We start from the raw sequence: 18,702 nt of genomic DNA, 5'->3' as shown, positions 1-18,702 counted from the left end.
TACAGTCACTCAATGTCGATTTTATTAGGTCACATTGTAGCAGCATAGTTATAACTGGTGATTCAATACACACTTCAGCACCTTGTAGGAAAACACACTGTGGGCTGGTCGCCTGTTTGCCAGTGTCCATCCTTTGCTGAAGCCTCAGTTCTCCTCTCAGTCCCAGAGCTGACCTCACACTAACGTGGCGAGAGCCTGGATGTTGTGGGAGCTTTCAGAGGTCTTGTGCACGGTGTGGTGGTTTCTGACGCCTCTGCCCCTAATGCTGCCCTTGGGGCTGTGCTGAGCCTTGGCTGCATGGTACTGGAAGGCCCGGACGGTGCGGATAGCAAAGATGCAGACCACAAAGCTGGCAAAGTACAGGCAGGAAGCGACGACACCGAACAGGCCGACGGCCGCGTCGCCGCCCTGCACAGCGCAGCTCATGGAGGTGTAGCCACGGCGCGCGTAGAGCCGCTCCCGCCTCCTGCACACCTCGGTGGCGTTCACCTGCCTGACAAAGTGCAGGTAGAGCCCCACGGCTGCTATGCCTGCCAGCAGCCCTGTCCGGAGCTGCTGGATGGGTTTTGCCCCCACGACGAGGAAGACGAGGGTGAGCGCGGCCATTGTTAAGGTGAAGGCCACTCCACCATACACGCAAGGGGCTCTCATCTGAGTGAACTGCATGTCCAGCTCCCTCACCTCTTGCAGCTCCGTGCCCTCAAAGGGACTGTAGGCCGAATTCAGGTTAAAGGATCCAAAGCCTCCAAGGGACGTGAAGCCTGCAACGGAGGCTTGGGAAGCAGCCACACAAATCAGCACCAGGAGGTTAACCATGATTTCCACAAACTTCAAAATGCCTGGAAGAAGCAGAAACATGGGAATAGGTGTCAAAGCCACATCTTGTGCAAATTGTGGATGACAGAAGTACACCAAAACCATAGACAGTACAAATACTGAGATACTCCTCTTGGCTACAGCTACAGAAAAGCGCTTGGAAAAAAAAAAGAGAAGCCTAAACTCTCGTGAGTACATTTTGGAGGTTGGGCAAATTACTTTTTTTAATTTGTCAGTGTGCTTGATAGATGGATCTTCATGCAGTGAAAAAAAATCCATAAAAATTTTACTGTGCTTGTGTTACTGCCAAGGCAAGCGCACAGTGATTGTATTTTGGCCTGTAACTACTTGGCATAAACACACTGAGCAAGAAATATCCAGTACGAACAAAATGCTGAGGTTGAAGCTGACAAAAACCTAGAAGCTTCTAATGGCTTGAAAAATTGTGCAAGTTATTTAGCTCCTTCAAAACACGTTTACTGCTTTAACTTACACCTTTCTTTTTTTTTTTGTGGAAGTATTTGTTAATTTAAACTTACTATCTAACCAGATGCAACTTGCACTTCATCTCCTTCAGAGACAAAAATCTCTTCATAACTCTGAAGAAGCAGTTTCTGATTGCACAAAACAAACAAAAAACAAAAAAGAAGGAGTGGAAGGACGCAAAACCCACCTTATATGCAGAGATAAATTAAGTGAATTAGATACTGAATTTGGTCATACGTGCTCTTTCACACCCTGACCTTCAGAAAAAAGCCTTACAACTTCTGAGCTGACTCTCCACTTTTTCTTATGTTAGTCTACTAGTAATAGCAACCAAGTATTTTTAAGGGCAAAAATACAAACAAAACCCAGAACCAGAAAGGGGAGTAATTACTTATTTTTGTGGTAGCTGCCTCTCAGGAAAGTGCCTCATGTTTGATAAATCTGATTATTCTGTGACAGCTCACTAGGGGTCAGACTAAGATTAGTAAACATGATGGATGTTGAAGCATAGCACAGCTAGAGTTGCCTACTGGAGAAATGAAAACCCTTAGCGTGTCAGGCGTGTTGCTCCAAAGTTCTGAAGTTAATTACAGAATTGTGAATCTTATTATTCCATTGCTGTCTGACAGCCAAGAATGTAAGATGCTTGACACAGTGGTCCTATATTTGTCTTTAAAGTGGGGTGGGATCTGTGGTTTGCACATAGACTTTCATTTCATGCTGCTAGCGCTGATCCACACGGCATTTCCCTCTTGAGCAATGGCTCAGTTGTTGTCAAGGCTGTACGGGCTTGAAAAGGAAGGGCTGAAGCAGGAACGCAAGGGAGTTAAACAAATTCCTCTCTTGTGCTGCCAGATGCTTCTAACCAAAGAAAGCCAGTGACAGCCACAATGAAGGATTATCGGATATTCCCATTCTGCCCCTTCTTACTTCCTCCACAAAGGGCTAAGGTAATGAGTCCTTTCCTGCTGCCACTTGCTCTCCACAGGAAGGTGGTGTTAGAGCAGACAAAATTGTTCCCCTTGTTCAAGAGGAACCAAGTGAGCACTTCTGTGTATGTGTTCTTCAGAGGTGATGCTGATTTCTGTATGACAGTGTACCTTTTCTTTGACCCTTCTGCACAAGCATTTCTGTTAAGTGGGGCAATAACCATGCTAGTTAGCAAATCTGCTCAGGAGGCCTCAAATATTTCAAGGGAGATATCTGTGGAGTTAACATAAAGAGAAATTTAAATTTTGGCCCCGAAGTTAGGATTTGGAACTCCTTGTACCAAATTCAAACCATGCAGCCAAAAGACTCATCATTTTTAATAGGTAAAGAGTCATCACTTCACTAGGACTGTTCATAGTATTTTGAAAGAATAGTAGCTGTGCAGAACATTAATTGGAACTCAATCAGATTTTTTTTTTTGTCTGCTCAGTTGAGTTGTACATTATACCTTCCAAATACAGGGAATCAACTTAGATCCTCAGAGCCCTTGGACTGTGTTGGATGCAGAAGGGCACTTCCCTTTTTAGAGGCTGATTATTGATTTAATAGATGCTCCACCAGGAAACAGTTCTTACAAGTCTACATGGAGGAAGGACCATTTGATTAAGGGAAACATAAATTGTAAGTATGTTTGGCAACTTAGTAGTTGGGAATTCATGATCAGTCAGCTGCTGACTTCAGAATTTCCTTTTCATCTATGTGTACTGAGGCCCTCTGACCTGCAGAGCATCAACTTTTCCTCTTCATTACCTTGCTGAGCTTTAGAAAAGGCAATTTTCTGTTGTCAAAGTAGTCACTGCCTGCTGCTAACCTCCCCACATTTATAACTAACCCCAATCCTCAATGATGCTGTTCCAAAACTTTCTGTGTGTTCACACACATTCTGTATGCCACCCCTTAACTTTGCTGAGCTGATTGACAATGGGATGACAAATGTGATCAGTGCAGGTCTACTGTATTTTTAATTGCAGCTGTAGATGCTTTAAAGGCATGCCTGAAAAATTCCCTTAGACAGGGCATTCAGGTTGGACAGGTTTTGTATGTACCTGCACAGTTGTAACACATGCCTGCTTGTAGAATTGATTAGAGTGACTAAACAATGGAGAGAGGTTCATCAGCAGCTACTCCACCAGTCACTTTTATCATTTGCATTAACGATTTTTTTTTTTTGTTAAAGTGCAATAACAAAGCCTCCTGCATTAAAGACAATTCTAAAGTGAAAAGCAGTATGTAGAATGAATTACAGGTCTATGATGACAGCCAGCTGGGTTTACGAACGTAGCAGACAATTAGTGGAAATGCCTAAGACCTTGTATAATCATCAGGGCTTTGATGGAAATATTAAGCCCTACAGTATGTTCTGATCCAGGAACCCCAAAAGCCTCGTGCAACCTTAATCTGTGATAGATAGAAGCCAATACCAAATCCTACTAGTATAAACAGGACAGAGAGATTTGAGAAGTAAGGAATAAAAGGACAGTTAAGTTTTGAATCTTAGCTCTGCCAAGGTATGCTCACACACATCCCAGCGGTGACCTGTGTCAAGCAGTGTGCTGCTGGCAGAAAAGATTGAGTTACAAGCTGCACTTCTGAATCTGCGCTGCCATTTCTGCTTTCACAGGCCAGTTAGCCATGTCATCTTGGAGTTATACCTGCAGAAACCAGACTGCCAAAAGGTCTTCCTATGGGGAAGTTTCTTATTTCTACAGTAATTCTCTAATCCCATGCAACAATGAATGCATTGCAAGATTTAAGTGTAAAATGACAGGAGGTCTGAACAGCTCAAAATTCTATTGGTTTGGTTATTTTTTTCCTTTCTCAGGTTCAACATCTTTGGATTTACCTAAAATGTTACTCGTTTGCATTAAAATCAGCACATTTGTATCTGTATTAATATCAGCACAGTGAACAGCTGGCTTTGGGAACTAACCCTCTCCTTACTGAACAAGTTACAGGACTCCTGTCAGGGATCCTGGATTGCTATTTCCTTTCCCATGCTTCTTTCCCGCACTGCTTTTCAGCACTGAAGATGAGGAGAATGGCCGCAATCTAGAAAACAGTGGGTGTTGCCAGAGCTTTCCACAGAATTGTTTCATTCATTCCATAAAAAAATCTAAATCTGCAGTGGACAGTAACTTCAATGTCTCATACTTGTTAATTTTGCTTGAATCCAGTTGTCTTCTGCTGTGAGTAGGCTTCCTGCTAGAACAAACAGCAGCCTTCCAATTTATACTGTTTATCTACTATTCACTTTTTCTTTCCCTTTCTTTTCCTTGCTGGGCTATTTCCATAGTATCAGCCCACTGAACAATGGTTTTATCTTCTGTCAAATGGTGGCCTTGACCATCCAGCAAAGCAGCCAGGTGGGCTGGTAAAGGGTACAGACCCACAGGCAGCTGACTTTAACAGCTCCCACCCTTGGCTGGGCAGTCACTACTTTTCTCCCCTACCTCCTCCAGCTTCACGTTAGGCCCTTCCAAGAGCTGTTTAAATAAATTAAAATAGCGGGAAACAAACTTTTTTCTTGTGTGCTGCTAGTTTATTTCTACAACTTTAGCAACTTGAGGTGATTCACAGCACATATGAGCAATCGTGTTGGCATGAGTCTTACAAGGGCAGTAACAGCCAGGACCAGAGAAAAACAAGAAACTCTGCTTCTCAGGTGAGGTGAGCTGCTAAGTCTGCGTGCTCTGCCTCATAAAAACACACTGTGGCTGAATGTGTGGTACGCAGTAACTCAGCTGAGGACTCAAGTCTCATGTGCCAGAAGCTGTAAAGAGGAATTTTCATCCAGGCACTGTGGCAGGACAGCCCCGATGTTCAGGTGTGGGGGTCGTGGTGTATGTATACATGTGTACATAAAGTAAAATGGTCAATTCTTGTTTGTTCCTTTGTTTCTGCAGCTGCCATAAATGAATTCAGAGTGTCTCCCTCCACTGTGTCTGGCACAGGAGTCACCTTCTTCCTCTGCTGAATGTACATGGATGACTCCTCCTGTCTCTTTTGGTGTCATTCCCTCCTCTTCAGTCAACATTGCTGTGTACTTCCAAGGTATTCTATGTCTACCATCCTCCATTCTGCCTTGCCTTCTCCCTCTGCTTCCTTTTTAGACCACGTACCACTGGGACCAGCAGAACCCAGGGGCAGCCGGGGGGATGCGTGGCTGCCACTCTTGGACACCTGGACCCCGGTGGCAGGGCTAGTGACACACAGGTCAGTGGCGCCCATGTGACATCCCATTAGGGGTCGCTCCAGGAGAAGGGAAGCAAGAAGTTAGAAGCATGAAAAATCATTCTCTAAGCCATTTTCACTGAAAGTTGTCATTTGGTTCTTTTTTCCCCCCAGTTTGGGTAGCTTTCTTCTTTTCAGAGGTAATATTTCTTTTTATTTAGTCTTTATCCCCCACAAAGGAGCAGGCAAGTATTTTGACCATACAGAGTGACTTACAAAAGCAGCAGTCAGTCCTGAAAAGGATCTCAGATGCAGAACATCTCTTGCCAGTGCAGGTTGGGCACTCCCCAGAGACTGAAGGCACAGCTCAGTGCAGCTTTGGTCACCTCTCTGCTAAACTGAGTTGGTGGCAGGAGGAAAAAGATAAGGAGAAGGGAGAAAATGTGAAAGTAAAGCAGGATTTGGCTCTGCTTTTAGAAAGGGACAGAATATGACAGAAGTGGGGAGGAACCAAAACAGAGGAGAACTGAACAAGGGAAAAGAAATGAAGACAACAGTTGCAAGAGATCAAGAATATAAAATCTGGATGCAAAGATACTAAAATACCTTTCTAACAGTATTATTTGCTTTATGTAGAAAGCAAGATCTTACTGAAACCAGTAACAAGAATTCAACCAGCTTCACTGATGCAGAGTAAGGGCAATACACAGCTTTGTCATAAACAAAGGAATGCCCCCAAGCCCCCACACCACTATTATTTTCACAGGTCTCTGTGTTCTTCAGCCAATGGTGGGATTTAGCTTTCACTAAGTCATGCTAAAATCAAAGGCAGAAAAAAACCCAACCCAACCCTAAAACACAAGAATTAGGCAATGTAACACCAACAAAATCTTGGCTTTTCAGAGGACCCAAGGGATGCACATACTCAGAGCCAACTGAATTTAAATTGCACGGATGTGCCCAACACACTTATGTTCATTTGAGATATCCGTCTTACTGGAAATCACTGAAAAAAATAGTTTAAAACTGGGAAAATTAAGTGATTTATGTGCTCTATAAAAAACCATTACTATTACCTTTTAATATGTTGTCTCTCTTTAGTCAAGATAATCACTCTGTTAGGAAATCTCAAAGGATGACCAGCCTTGGTTTGAATGACTCAGAGAAATCTTATGTTCACAGAGTGGTCAGATCCAAATGTATTATCCTGTTTTTCTCTGTATCCTCTTCCCTTAAAGAACAACTATCCCACCTGCTCTATTCTTTTTGCTTAATACCCTCCCATCCTCTGAACAGTGCTGTCCAATTTTCACAGGAAAGGGTGGAATTAAATTGTAGAATTACTGCATCATCCTCTATCCCCATATTTTCCCACCACTGTAAGACACAGTTTCAATACAACCCAGCCCTTGCCTGGGAACAACAGCTATGGTTTACTTGTACCCAGTAGTTCTTTAAAGCATCACTTCTAGAATGTTCTTGATTTCTCTCCTGCTAATTGAGCATGAGTCATCTTTCCTAATTTTGGAGAGGGTGGGAAGCAAAAGATCTTGCATTAAACTTTAGTATTTGACAGTACTGCTTACATATAACAACTGTAAAAGGCTGTATTCTATTTGTAGCACTGGTAGGTCTCTGTATGGCCACCTCACATTCTGCATTTCAGGAAATGGCTATTTTATTGTTTTTTTCTTAATGTACAAATAGTTCTTTCAAGTAGTAAACAAGTGTCTTGGTATTGAAACCAGTTTGCAGGAATTTTTTTAAAAAGAGTTCAGAAAACAATGAAACACTCCTGTTCCGTATGCCAACTTTCCATGGCCACTCCCTCCGTTTGAACTGAAACTAAACCACCTTTAGAAAGTACAAAGAGTGGGGTGTTATTGCTCTTTAAGTAATCATAGTCTGGCTGAAGGTGGGTCAGGTTGGAGGCACCTGTGAAGCTTCTCATTCACTTTACCAATTGTGGTTGAGCAACATTCCTGTCTGAGCGGATTTTTCTCCTTTAAGAGAGCTAGGATCACCTGCTCAAGAAATAGAGCTACATTCAATAGTCTGTCTGCTGTATCAATTGGCTTTGAGAGCCACTTTTTAAAGAGAAGAGTTTTCCTTTGTTCCCATAATTTGGGTCAGATGTGGGGAAGACAAACCTAGTTCTCTTACAGGGAAGACAGTGTAACTCTTCTGTAATGGCAGTGAGCAAACCTAACTAAGATTAGCTGGTATGGGAAACGTGGACTGGAGTTTAACACACACCTAACAGCTACTAGCAACTTTGCCAGTATCTTCCCCTGCCAACTTTAGTGAGTCTTCTCAGTTGCAGTTCTCCCTTCTCTAAAAACAATCATGTACATGATAGCACAATGCCAAAAGGTGGATGAAAATAATTTCATATGAAAACGGGGGCAGAGTGAAGTCCCGTGTGTTGGCAAGGCAACAGTTTGTTAAAGGTAGGATTTGGCATCTGTGAGTGGTGTAGCTCCCCTGCATGTTTTTATAGAGCCAACTACTCAAGGCTGTTTGTGTTTCACAGCAAAGGGACTGAGCTCCAAATGAAATACTTTAACATCAGAACAGGAAGGAAGGTTACCTGCAGCTCTGCCGCTGTATCTTGTTACTGTGCTACTTTAATTAAGCATTTTGAATAGCTGGGATTATTTTAATCTGCACAGCTGCATCCAATTCCCACTAATATTGTCTGTCTTTCCAATTACAAGATTAAAAAACTTGATGGCAATTTCAGTCTGTTAGTCACACTGTATTTAAAATATACTTTGTAACAGATAGAAGGGGAAGCCATCTAATTGCAATGAGACTATAAGGGACCCTAGTGCTCCCTTCTTAGGCAGAAATACATGGAAATTAACTGCCACAGGAACAGTGTATACCAGCTTTGAGCACAACTGAAAGGAGCTAAGCATGGTACACACTGTGGGGGCAAAATGTGAAGATGGTGACTACAAAATACAACAGTTTCTAATCCTGTTGGGTGCCCCCACAGAAATGTGGGTGTCCTGCATTGCCAAAAAGATGCAACGTGCTGCTGAATGTACTTGTCAAATGTTTGCTTTCACCCAGAGAGTTACCTGCACTATGCACATTTAACGATCCTTCAGTGTTTTTGAACATGCATACCTGAAGCTACAGCAGATTTTTACTTTTGTCCAATGCCTCTTGCAGACCACTATTCTCCCCCGACATCTCCGCAGCACTGAAAGGGATACAAGTGCTCTACAAAACGTTTTTCTCCTCCTGCTCCCATGTCTGACTCCAAGAGGAACAGTATCACAACGTAACACAGCAAAGAAACAACAGCAGTGTTATGGTTGAGAACAATGGCATAACTCAAAGCTAGTCTCTGTTAGTGTGAACGCTGTGTCTAGGCTGACTTTTCATCTCAGTATTTTTTTCTACTCTATGAGTATTTCCCAGCATGCATAGCTACAGGGGGAAAAACAAAAGCTTTTGTAAAAGCAAAAGCTTATAGATGTTTACATTTGAATTAATGCTGGCTTGTTAGTGCATGAATGTATCCTGGAGAAAGTCATTGTTACTCCCTAATTCTATTTCCTCCTCCAAATAAATTCAGTTTGATATTTCCTCCTGGCTATGCTTGAAATTGGAGACTTTTCATGTTGCTACAAACCATAATGCTGTCTTTTTCTGAGAGGAAATTGGTCTGAAGGTTTTAACAATTGTGGATGTTAGAATGTAGGTTAAAGGCATGATTGTTTGGAAGTGCCTACAATATGCTTAAGAAATCTGACACTACTCAAGGCGCAAAGCTGTATTCATAGCAGCAAAGAACAGGGATTCAATTATACTTGCTCCCCCACAAACTGTTTTGTAATCTTTTTAGTGTTGTCTCCCTTAAAGACCAAATGGGTTGAGAAGTTAGGAAAAAAAAAAAAAAGTTATTTGCTCAGGAATCATGACCAGCACAGTATGATCCTATAGAAGGCAAAAGCACAGGCAATTTTCTGAGTCATGTACTGACCACAGATGGGAGAAACTTCGTCTACCATTGCTGTTTAAGCCAAACTACAGGAGGCATCATCCTAGAATTGCATTGCTCCACCTCTTTCACACCAACACACACAATGAAAAGAAAACTGAAAGTTTTTAAGGTCAAGTGACCAAGTATCTGTGACCAATCACAATCAGCAATTCACTCTTGGGTTCAACTCAGATTTTCCTCTCACTGAGGTGAAGGATGGCAGCCAGCCTTGAACACTTTTCTCATTCCATCTGCCAAACAAAAGCACTGAATCCAGTTATATTTTCAAATATATCTAGGGGGGTTCTTTGAAAGGCAAAATGATTACTAATTTAGGTTTTCTACACAGAAGAGAGAACTACAGAAATTTTACCTGCACTGTGAAAAGCAAATTGAATGCTTCCTTCTGACAGAATTTCAGCTCTAAGAATCCCCACGTCAAAAAATTCTTGTTGTTTTCAACATGTGCTGCTTTAAATGGCATGTGTAAGATATTGGGTGTAAGTTGTAAGAAATGGCTATTGCAAGCAGCAGCTCTTTAGTTAATGAAAGGTTTGTCTTTATCACAAACAGTTTATTTCAAATTCCCATAAATTATATAGTGCATCTAGGCAGTTTGACACCAGTCTATAAGCTGCTCCCTAAATCTCCTTCACTACTGTAGACTTCTGTGTTTCTACTGCCTTTTGATCTGTAATCTGCAGGCCCACAAGTGTAGCTTTTCTATGGAAAATAACCCAATATATAGAAACTAGACATAAAGACAGCATAGCAGGGAATACTCAGAAGTTTGTTATAGGGAAGTCACTTGAAAGAACCAGCAGATACCTGAAGAAAGGTAGTGCCTTTAAATGACACAAGATCCTGTGAGATAAACAATCCTCTCACAGGTTAGCAGTGGTTAAAGGATAATAAAAAGGAAACAGCCAGTTTTCAGGCAACTAGAGTTAAGGGAGTAATCTCTGGTTTGTGTTGCCTGTCACCAGCATGCCCATGTTGGCAGTGCAGTGGGAGGGGATCTGCAGAGTCAAACAGGTGGAGCTGAAGACACAGGGGCTACAGGATAGACATTTTCTGGGGAGAGGGAAGTTCATTTTGGCTCTAGTTTGGTCCAAAGGGCAGAGTGTCTGCTAGTAGTTACAGCTCACCCTCTCCTTTGGTTTTATCCAAAGAAAATACAGTTTGTGCACCCTGGGTCTGCTCTGCAATATGGCCCAAAGAGCTGTAAGTGGAGGTTCCAAACAGGTTCAGCTCAGAAATACATACCAAAATACTATGGTAGATGCACAGACTAATGAATTGAAAAGATTGAAAAATGAGATGGTGAAGTCTGCTTTAACAATAATAATCATAAAAATTTTCTTCATGCTTGCCAACAGTAAAATTGGTAGGCTGCTGAGAGCTCAAGCTCTTGAATGTGAAATTATTGAAATCAGTGTTTAATAAGCAACCTCCACGGTTGTACAGAGACACCCACAAACACCCATCCCCCTATCGACAGAGCACACAGATGGGGTCTAACAAAGCATTTCCATTTCACGTAGCTTTCTCTGAAGACATCAGGTCAGTGTTCACTGATAGTCAAACACTACACAAAAAGCTAGGAAGCATTAGAATAGGATTACAGAACCAGAGCCTTTATGCAGATGTCTGATTCTTTTGGGAATTTATTTGGAATTTTTACTGCATTTCTGGTCGGCCCATCTCAAAAAGGTGTGGTGGATCTGGAAAAGGTATAAGACTGGAAAACTGACCAGAACTGGCTATTGTTCAATCTGTGAAGAAGCAATAGGGGCACAGGGGAAAAGGGAAGACTTCACTCTAAAACCATAAATCTCATGGAGAAGGTGGATATATGAGATTATCACCAGATATTTAGAATACCATCAGAATCAGAAACACCTTCTTTAAAACGTTTTAAGGAACAAAACAGTAGTTCTTCAAGTGGCACAAAGGAACTCTGGAACTCCTTATCCTTATGTAATGTGAAAGTCAACTATTCAAAAAAGGGATTCAGCAGAGAATTAAACAAATTTGATAGGTCTGTAAAGAGGTATTAAACACAACAGATGTGAGTGCACTCTTCCAATTCAGGAAATTCCACCAATCCAAAGTCTGGAGTGTATTCCAGAAGACAGCTCACTCTCTACTGGTCCAAACTTTGATGGTCCTCCTAAGTTTGTACTTTAGTCCATTGTTTGGGAGGAAGAGTGATGAGGTGCCTTGTATGATCCAGCACTGCTATCCATGTGATCCCACCTGAATGGCTTTGAATAGGTATATTCATATAATGTTTTAAGAGACTTTTTTCCCCCTTCTGTTTTCAAAATGAAAGGATTAAAGAAGAGCAGAATGTTTTGAAGTTTCTTAGATGGTATCAAATGTTCCTACCAGCAAAAGGGGTCAGTATCAGTTGTTTCTTCCATTATATTTGGGCTGGGTTTATTGTCCTAATGTGGTTGTAGGGGGGAAAAAAGGGGGCAGGGATTAGGGAAGGAAGTGGGGAATAACGAAGAATGAGGTTTTAAAGTGTCCTAAGGTCCTCAGCTGTTTAAAGGATCCCTAAAAAACCAGCTACTTATTTCTGAAATTTAGCTTTAGTTTTTTGGGATACAGCTGGTAAAAAACATGGATGAAGGGGGCACTACCTGCATGAAGCAAATACTTTTCAGAACTCTGGTTGTACAGAATTCCTCTGTAGTTTGCTATACTGCTCAAAATGCATAAAGAACATAACCTAGGTATGCTAGGCAAAAGAAAAAAAAAAACCAAAGCTCAACTACTTAGTGGACCAAGGTTCACATTTCCTTTGTTGCTTTGGAAAAGATGGCGTTTCATCACTTGATTTCCCAGCCCTGTTTAAGTCTAGTTTATTTTAAAACTATGGTGATTGGGAAGGGGGAATTTCACCAGAGTGCTGATAAATCATTGGCAAAAGAAAGAGATGGTTAAGAAGTATTTACAGGAACTTTTCATGCTCTAAAGTGTTGCAGCTCCCATGTACTGACTTCTTAGTAAACAATTCATGTAGCTCATTTACAACATCTACCATGACTGCAGGGAATACAGAATTCTGCAAAACAATTCTAGTAAAGTCTGCTAAATCTTGGTACTTCCAAAAATTAAACAGGGGAGTAACATTCTCATAATCTTATCAACCTTCAATATATTTTCATTTTTTGAAATAAAGTTGCTAATAAAAGGGTTTCTTTTCTGCATGATCTCTTTTCCTTCCTCCCCTGCAAGATCAGACATTAAATTTTTGGAAAACGCTGAGCAATACCTGGAGGAGGGGTGGGAATAAAATCATCATCGTCAACTGATGCATCCAAAACTAGGACATTTAAAAAATCTTAATGATGTTTAATGCACTGAAATAATGAAAAGCTAATGCAGGCAAAGAAAACCCCAGAAATTCACATCAAGCTATCCACAAGTCTAAACACCAGTGAAATGGAAAACTAAAACTAACTTGCCACTTCATTTTTCTAAAGCTCTGATAAAATAGGGCATTGAGTTTTCTGCAGCTTTTCAGACAAGTTAAAATAATTCAGTATGGTTGAAAAAGAAACTGATGATACAATTTTATCTGGATAAAATATCAGTATGGCTCCATGTCATTAAACTTTTACTAATGGTTGCAGTTACAGCTGAAGATGAAAAACAAACTGCATACTAATACACAGAACACATTTGTAAGACAAAATAGTTCATCTCACTCTTAAAATTGTTCACATATTCACATACAGAGAAATATTAAGAGCAAACTGAGTGTGTTACTTAACGTTCCTACATGGAGTGAGAAATATCTAACATTATGTGTGTTAATTTACTTCCAACAGCTAATCTCTTCATTTGTTTCCCTACTGGAGGGCAGAAAGAAGAAATAGACTGGAAGTCTATTTATAGAAATCAGCCAAAGACTGCACCTAGCTGCAAATTCAACTCAGACTGCAGTGGGGCTTTCCTTCATGAAAACAAGATGAGAATGATCGTTGACCTGGAAGAGGGAAAACTTTCAAGGGGTAATGAATATTTTAACTACTTCTTTTTTTCAGTTTATAGGAATGAATTTACTAAGGCTGATTTCCTCCCACAATAAGGCTCCTTTCTGTCCTTGTTGCAGTTGCTTTCTACCTATGAAAAATCAAAGTTATTTCTCCAAAACTGTTTTATTGAATTCATGTCCAGAAAACAGTTTTGTCTCCCACAATCATGCTTTATAAAGATGTATGAGCAATAACTGGAGTAAATCCAGAATTGATAAAAAGTCTCAAGAATGTGTTGGAAATAAACTAGCATCAAACCTTCAACAGCCATCTTTAAATTGCTCACAGATGCAAATGTCTATTTTATTTCTAAATCCCAAAGGTTAACTCTTGTTGCACAGACTGGCTGATTAGACACATGACCCACTCTGGTGCTCTGGATGCATATCCAGAGATGTATTTTCAAGTATCTAAATATCTGTATAAATATTGCCTTTAGATGTCTAAAATGGCATAATTCTCTCAGTTCTTGGCAGCTTGTTTTGTTTTGTTTGTTTGTTTTAATTTGTTTTCTTTTGTTTTAATAGTCCTCTAGCTTAACTTTGTTGTGCTCCTAAACACAGAAACCAAATCCAAGGGAAGTCCTCAGAAGAAGAGGGGTGGATGGCAGGCAGTAAGAGTCTCACATACCTCTTGTTGTGCATACCTTTGAACACTTCATTGAGAAGCTTTCCTTGGGAGGATAAAACTCTGGTGGTGGGCCAAAATACTGCTGTGCTGCTCCCGAGGTTTTAGAGTAAGGATCTGAGCAAACAGTAGAAGTCCTTGCATGCTGGCCACCTCGGATGTCTCCTGTTGCTCTACAATGGAGTAAATGACTGATGGTTATTAATTAGGTCATAGTCTCTCCTGAACATTAGAACATGAGAAATTGTCAGATGCTCCTCTTAGTGGAAGCAACTAGCTAGCTTCCCAGGCATCTTACCTTTTTTGCTTGCCTGTTTTGAAAGAAAATATCCCAAAAACTTGCATAAATCCATGTTCACAAGGATATTTGCACTCAATGGGCCTTATTTTGGAAAATAGTGTACTCACTGGGTAGGCTGGCTGAACTGTTTAGCTTATTGGCAAGAGGTAGAAACAACAGCTTTTTCATGAAAACCAAACAATTTTAGCTAGTCCATAGCAGGCCAGATAATAAAAATGAGAAAGATTTTGGCATAATAAATGTGCGAAGTAGCACATCCATTTCATGGGTGTTTTGTCAAGTCTGTACTTCCAACTAGTGTCTCCCACAAAGATGCCTTTTAAAAGCATAAAAGCTAGTAAAATAAACAGATAAAGATTATAAACTAGGAAAAAATAGCCTATTAAAATATTTTGAGGTCCTTAAAGATATTTGAAGAAGACTCTAAAATCAACCCTCCCCCCCACAAAAATCCATCTCTCCTGTCTTCAATTAGTCTCTTCACTGATACACTTCAAAACGGTCCAGTTTGCTGCAATGACATACAGTTCCCTATCTGAAACCTAATGATTTTAAAAGTTGGTGAAATTTATATTATTTTATAGGAAAAGTGCAACTTTCCCTATTTAAACTGAGCTAACACTCAAGTTATAAGAAACATTGGCTGCAAATTTTTTTGTGTTTGGTCTAATCGAAATTTTCTCCCTCATTTGAAGGAGAATTGGAGCTTGCCTTTTTCAAGGTACAGCTGGATGAGTTTGTTGTTACAGGGTATTTTAAGTCTCATTCAGCATTATTATTTTTAAAAGTCTTCTTTGTATTCAGTTTTTATCTTGAATTTCTTATCCACAGATCAGCATTTTCAACTGTAGTTTTGTTTCCTAGTATCACTGCACTTCACTAAGGTTTATCTTCATCCAATTCCAGGGTCAATATTATCTCATTCATCCACATTAAATCATGTTCTTTGTAGTTTTTACATTTTAATTAAGACATTCAATAACAAGACCAATGCTAACATCTCCGAGTTTAGTTGCCAACAGCTCTATTTGGCTGAAACATTTCTGATTTTTCTGACCTCTGTCCTGTGTCTTGTGCAACTACCAAAGCATCCTGTGCAGCTGTGTCACATAAATTAAATAAGCTGTGTGATTTATAAGACTTCCAGTAACTTGAAAGCAATCCCTTTGGTACTTCTGATGCAGCTGCTTCTCTCTATTGTTTCCTGCTACTTGCCAGAAAACAAAACAAAACAAAAAATCAAACAAAAAAACCCCTAATGTTCAGCAACAGAGTACAATTAGGAAAAAAAGATCCTTTTTTCAGATGCTTTTTTTTCTCACTATGGCCTATTCTGGCCACCTTTGCTGCTGTTTTCCTTGAGGACTTTACCATTCTAGGTAATTCTCCTTAGCAGTGGGAGGAAGGTTGTTGTAGGAGTTTCAGACAGAAATGCATTTGGAAAGAGAAATACTCTGGGCTAGAAAGTCTAGTTTATCGGGGATGAAAGTATTAGGCATCCAAACTGCAGCTTCCACAAAACTCTTCCCATGCATTTCCTTACAGGACCTGGTGGTCTTCTGATCAATCAGCCAAAGTTCTCACCAAAACCCAGGAGAACTCCATGTGAACCAAGCAGACGAAATGTTGTTAGGTTAAGCCAAAGTCCTTCAAAACAACTGACAGAAAAGATTTTCAATTCGTTTTAGTGGGGTCTGATGGCCCCCAGATGCTTGACTTGACTCTAAGAATTATCTTTATGGCTGTTACAGATTTGTAACTGCAGCTTCCCTTCCTCTAATCCCCGGTGGATACAGGGATGTCTGTGAACCTTTACGGTCTGTCCATCAATTTTCAATGTACGTGTCCAAACATATAAAACTAACAGCAAAACCAAGAAATCCAGAGTAGTGCTTTATTAAAAAGTGGTGGTTTAATTTATAGCTAGCCTTTCACACATTGCTTATATTATGCTATACATGAAAGAAAAAAACAGCCCACATCAAACCCCCAACCTTTTTGGTTTTTATTTTTCTCTCCACTGTGCTATTAATGTGTTACGGGCATTAGCTGCTCTCACTTCTAATATGTTCAAGATAATTTAACTATACTGCCTGCCAATCTCTGCTTTTGCTAAGGACAGGCATCCAGCCTCCAGGGATGATTCTAAGGCTGGTCTTTGTTCCCATTTCTCTTCAATTTTTCATAATTTAAGAGAGACAGAAGAAAAATTCATTAGCTATTTTCACAATACAATAGTTTTACCGCTATCCAAGTGTTTTATACTTAGCCATAAGTACTCCTTGTAGTCCACACAGTGCTCTTCTCTGCTCCTTTTATTCTCATCCTGTTTTCCTTGCTAAAAGGCAAATTATCAGGGCGTACTTCAATATTTCAGCTTTTCAATAATCTTCATTATATTTATCTCCTCCTTGCCTTTATTCTTAAATTCCCCTACAATCATGTCCCCAGAGACAAAATGGGAGAGATGAACACTCCACTGCCATGGCAAATTTGCCAGTGGTGTTTAGATCTACAGACCCCTCTCCTATAGTGCAGCCATGCACTGGCACGACCTAAAAGGAGAAGAGCCTAACCTCACATCTAGCGTGCTGCAGCCTGGCCAGGCTGGAAGGAGAAGTGTAATATCCTAAGAGTTTATTTGGCACTGGAAACCCATTAGTTGATCTGCTCATTGTGGTGATAGGGGATGACCCACTGTCAAGTGCTGCCAACAGACACCAACAAGCACTCATCTATTGACAGCGACTTCTGAAAGTAATTCTATGTCACATCAATAGGAACATGTTCACAGCTGAACTAGAGCATCCTGAGAGCTCATTAAGTCCCTGTGCTAGTCTCAGTTATGCAACATTCTCATTTAAGCAATGCATATTTGGCAAGCCACGGCTTGCTGTCACCTGCTGACGAGTGTCTTCAGGAACTGTAGTAAGACTCATGGCCACACTTCACCGACTCATGACCCAACTTGATTCAGATAATCCCAGGAAATACACATCTCTGCCTATGTTACACAGCCTATCCTTCTGCCCTGTCTCAAGCTCAAAACAAAGAAAAAAGGTTAAATTTCTGAGTATAAAATAGCTCCCTGTTCCAAATGCAGTGGGCTCATGCTTTCAAGGCTGAGTAAAAGCATTCTTTACTACTGTAAAATAAGCCTAGTTAAAAGCAGAGAGAAGGCAGACATTGTAGACTTTCTGTGATGTATTTCTCTTAGGAGATAAAGACATACCTTGCATTGTATGGGTATGGTTTTCTTGCTCTTCTGTCTTCCTTGTATCTATCAGATCTATGGTTCTCATGGTGCCTGTATTGCTGATCTTGGTATCGACTCCCAGCATGAGACATCTTGTTTCTTAGATGTATTCTCTCCTTCTAAAGGAACTTCCGGAGCCAGAGAAATAAAACCAGTTCATTTTATTGCTCCACTTAAAAGTTATTCATTGACCACCACTCACTTCCATTTCATGCTGATTCAAAATTAGTACAGACTTCTTTAAGAAGTGAAGGAAGTAAAACCCTTTAAACTACAAGGTAACTTCATTAAAGCAGGAAGTTTTTCTTTACCTTTTCCTTTCCATCGAGTAAATGCAACGTTTCTATACTCGGTATTTATTGCACTTAGCTTATTTACTAGGTCTGCTCTGACTCTCCTGCCTTTGCTGCCAGGGCAAGGCATGGTGTCCACCAAGAACTGAATCTTTGCTTCTGTAATCTTGTGTCTCAGGTAAAGTATTAAGCCCAGCAAGTGCCAGTGCACTGCGTGAGTGTGCACACAGCTGCCACTGGCCCAGGGAAGTCTGGCAGAGCAGGCTGTGACCTTTGTCCTGGGAGTTTTTAAAAGGAGGGCGCCCGTGGGTGTAAAGAGAGCCAATACCAAACGTCGCCTGTGATTTGCATAAACATCAGGTACGGGCAAAGCTGTCCTGGGCTGAAAATAAGTTGGCGTGAAGCTATACCCTCGTAAGTCTGTATTAAGTATTACCAGGTTGTTATTTGCTGAAAGTATTTTATCTTTTCAAGCCCAAACCTGTAAAATAGGGAAACACAGACTTCAAACACCTGAGCAATCTTTAGATTCATTTGCCTTCACCACAGCCCTTCAACATCCTCGCAGAAGTGCCTGCAGTCGGTTCAATTCGGACTGATCAAGGCCTGATAACCTTCCTCCATCTCCTTTACGTGTTATAAAGTAAATAAACATATAAAAATATAATACAAAGGAATAAATTAATTTTTATTTGTTTACATCTAAGAGGGAAAGA

General features: G+C 40.6%; 1 protein-coding gene across 1 annotated transcript; it reads right to left on the bottom strand.

Annotated features, from left to right (window-relative positions):
• On the bottom strand, positions 1 to 18,613 carry LOC103618674 (MARVEL domain-containing protein 3). The gene is made up of 3 exons (XM_008637104.2): positions 17,670 to 18,613; positions 14,140 to 14,309; positions 1 to 839 (listed from the first exon to the last, which is right to left on the bottom strand). Exons 1-3 carry the CDS (start codon positions 17,783 to 17,785, stop codon positions 175 to 177), a joined length of 951 nt encoding a protein of 316 aa, XP_008635326.2. The 5' UTR covers positions 17,786 to 18,613; the 3' UTR covers positions 1 to 174.
• Positions 18,614 to 18,702: the final 89 nt, after the last annotated feature.

The sequence above is a fragment of the Corvus brachyrhynchos genome, unplaced genomic scaffold (genome assembly GCF_000691975.1).
Source record: "Corvus brachyrhynchos isolate BGI_N302 unplaced genomic scaffold, ASM69197v1 scaffold237, whole genome shotgun sequence".
NCBI classification, from domain to species: domain Eukaryota; kingdom Metazoa; phylum Chordata; class Aves; order Passeriformes; family Corvidae; genus Corvus; species Corvus brachyrhynchos.
This window is presented reverse-complemented; position numbering and strand designations above follow the sequence as displayed.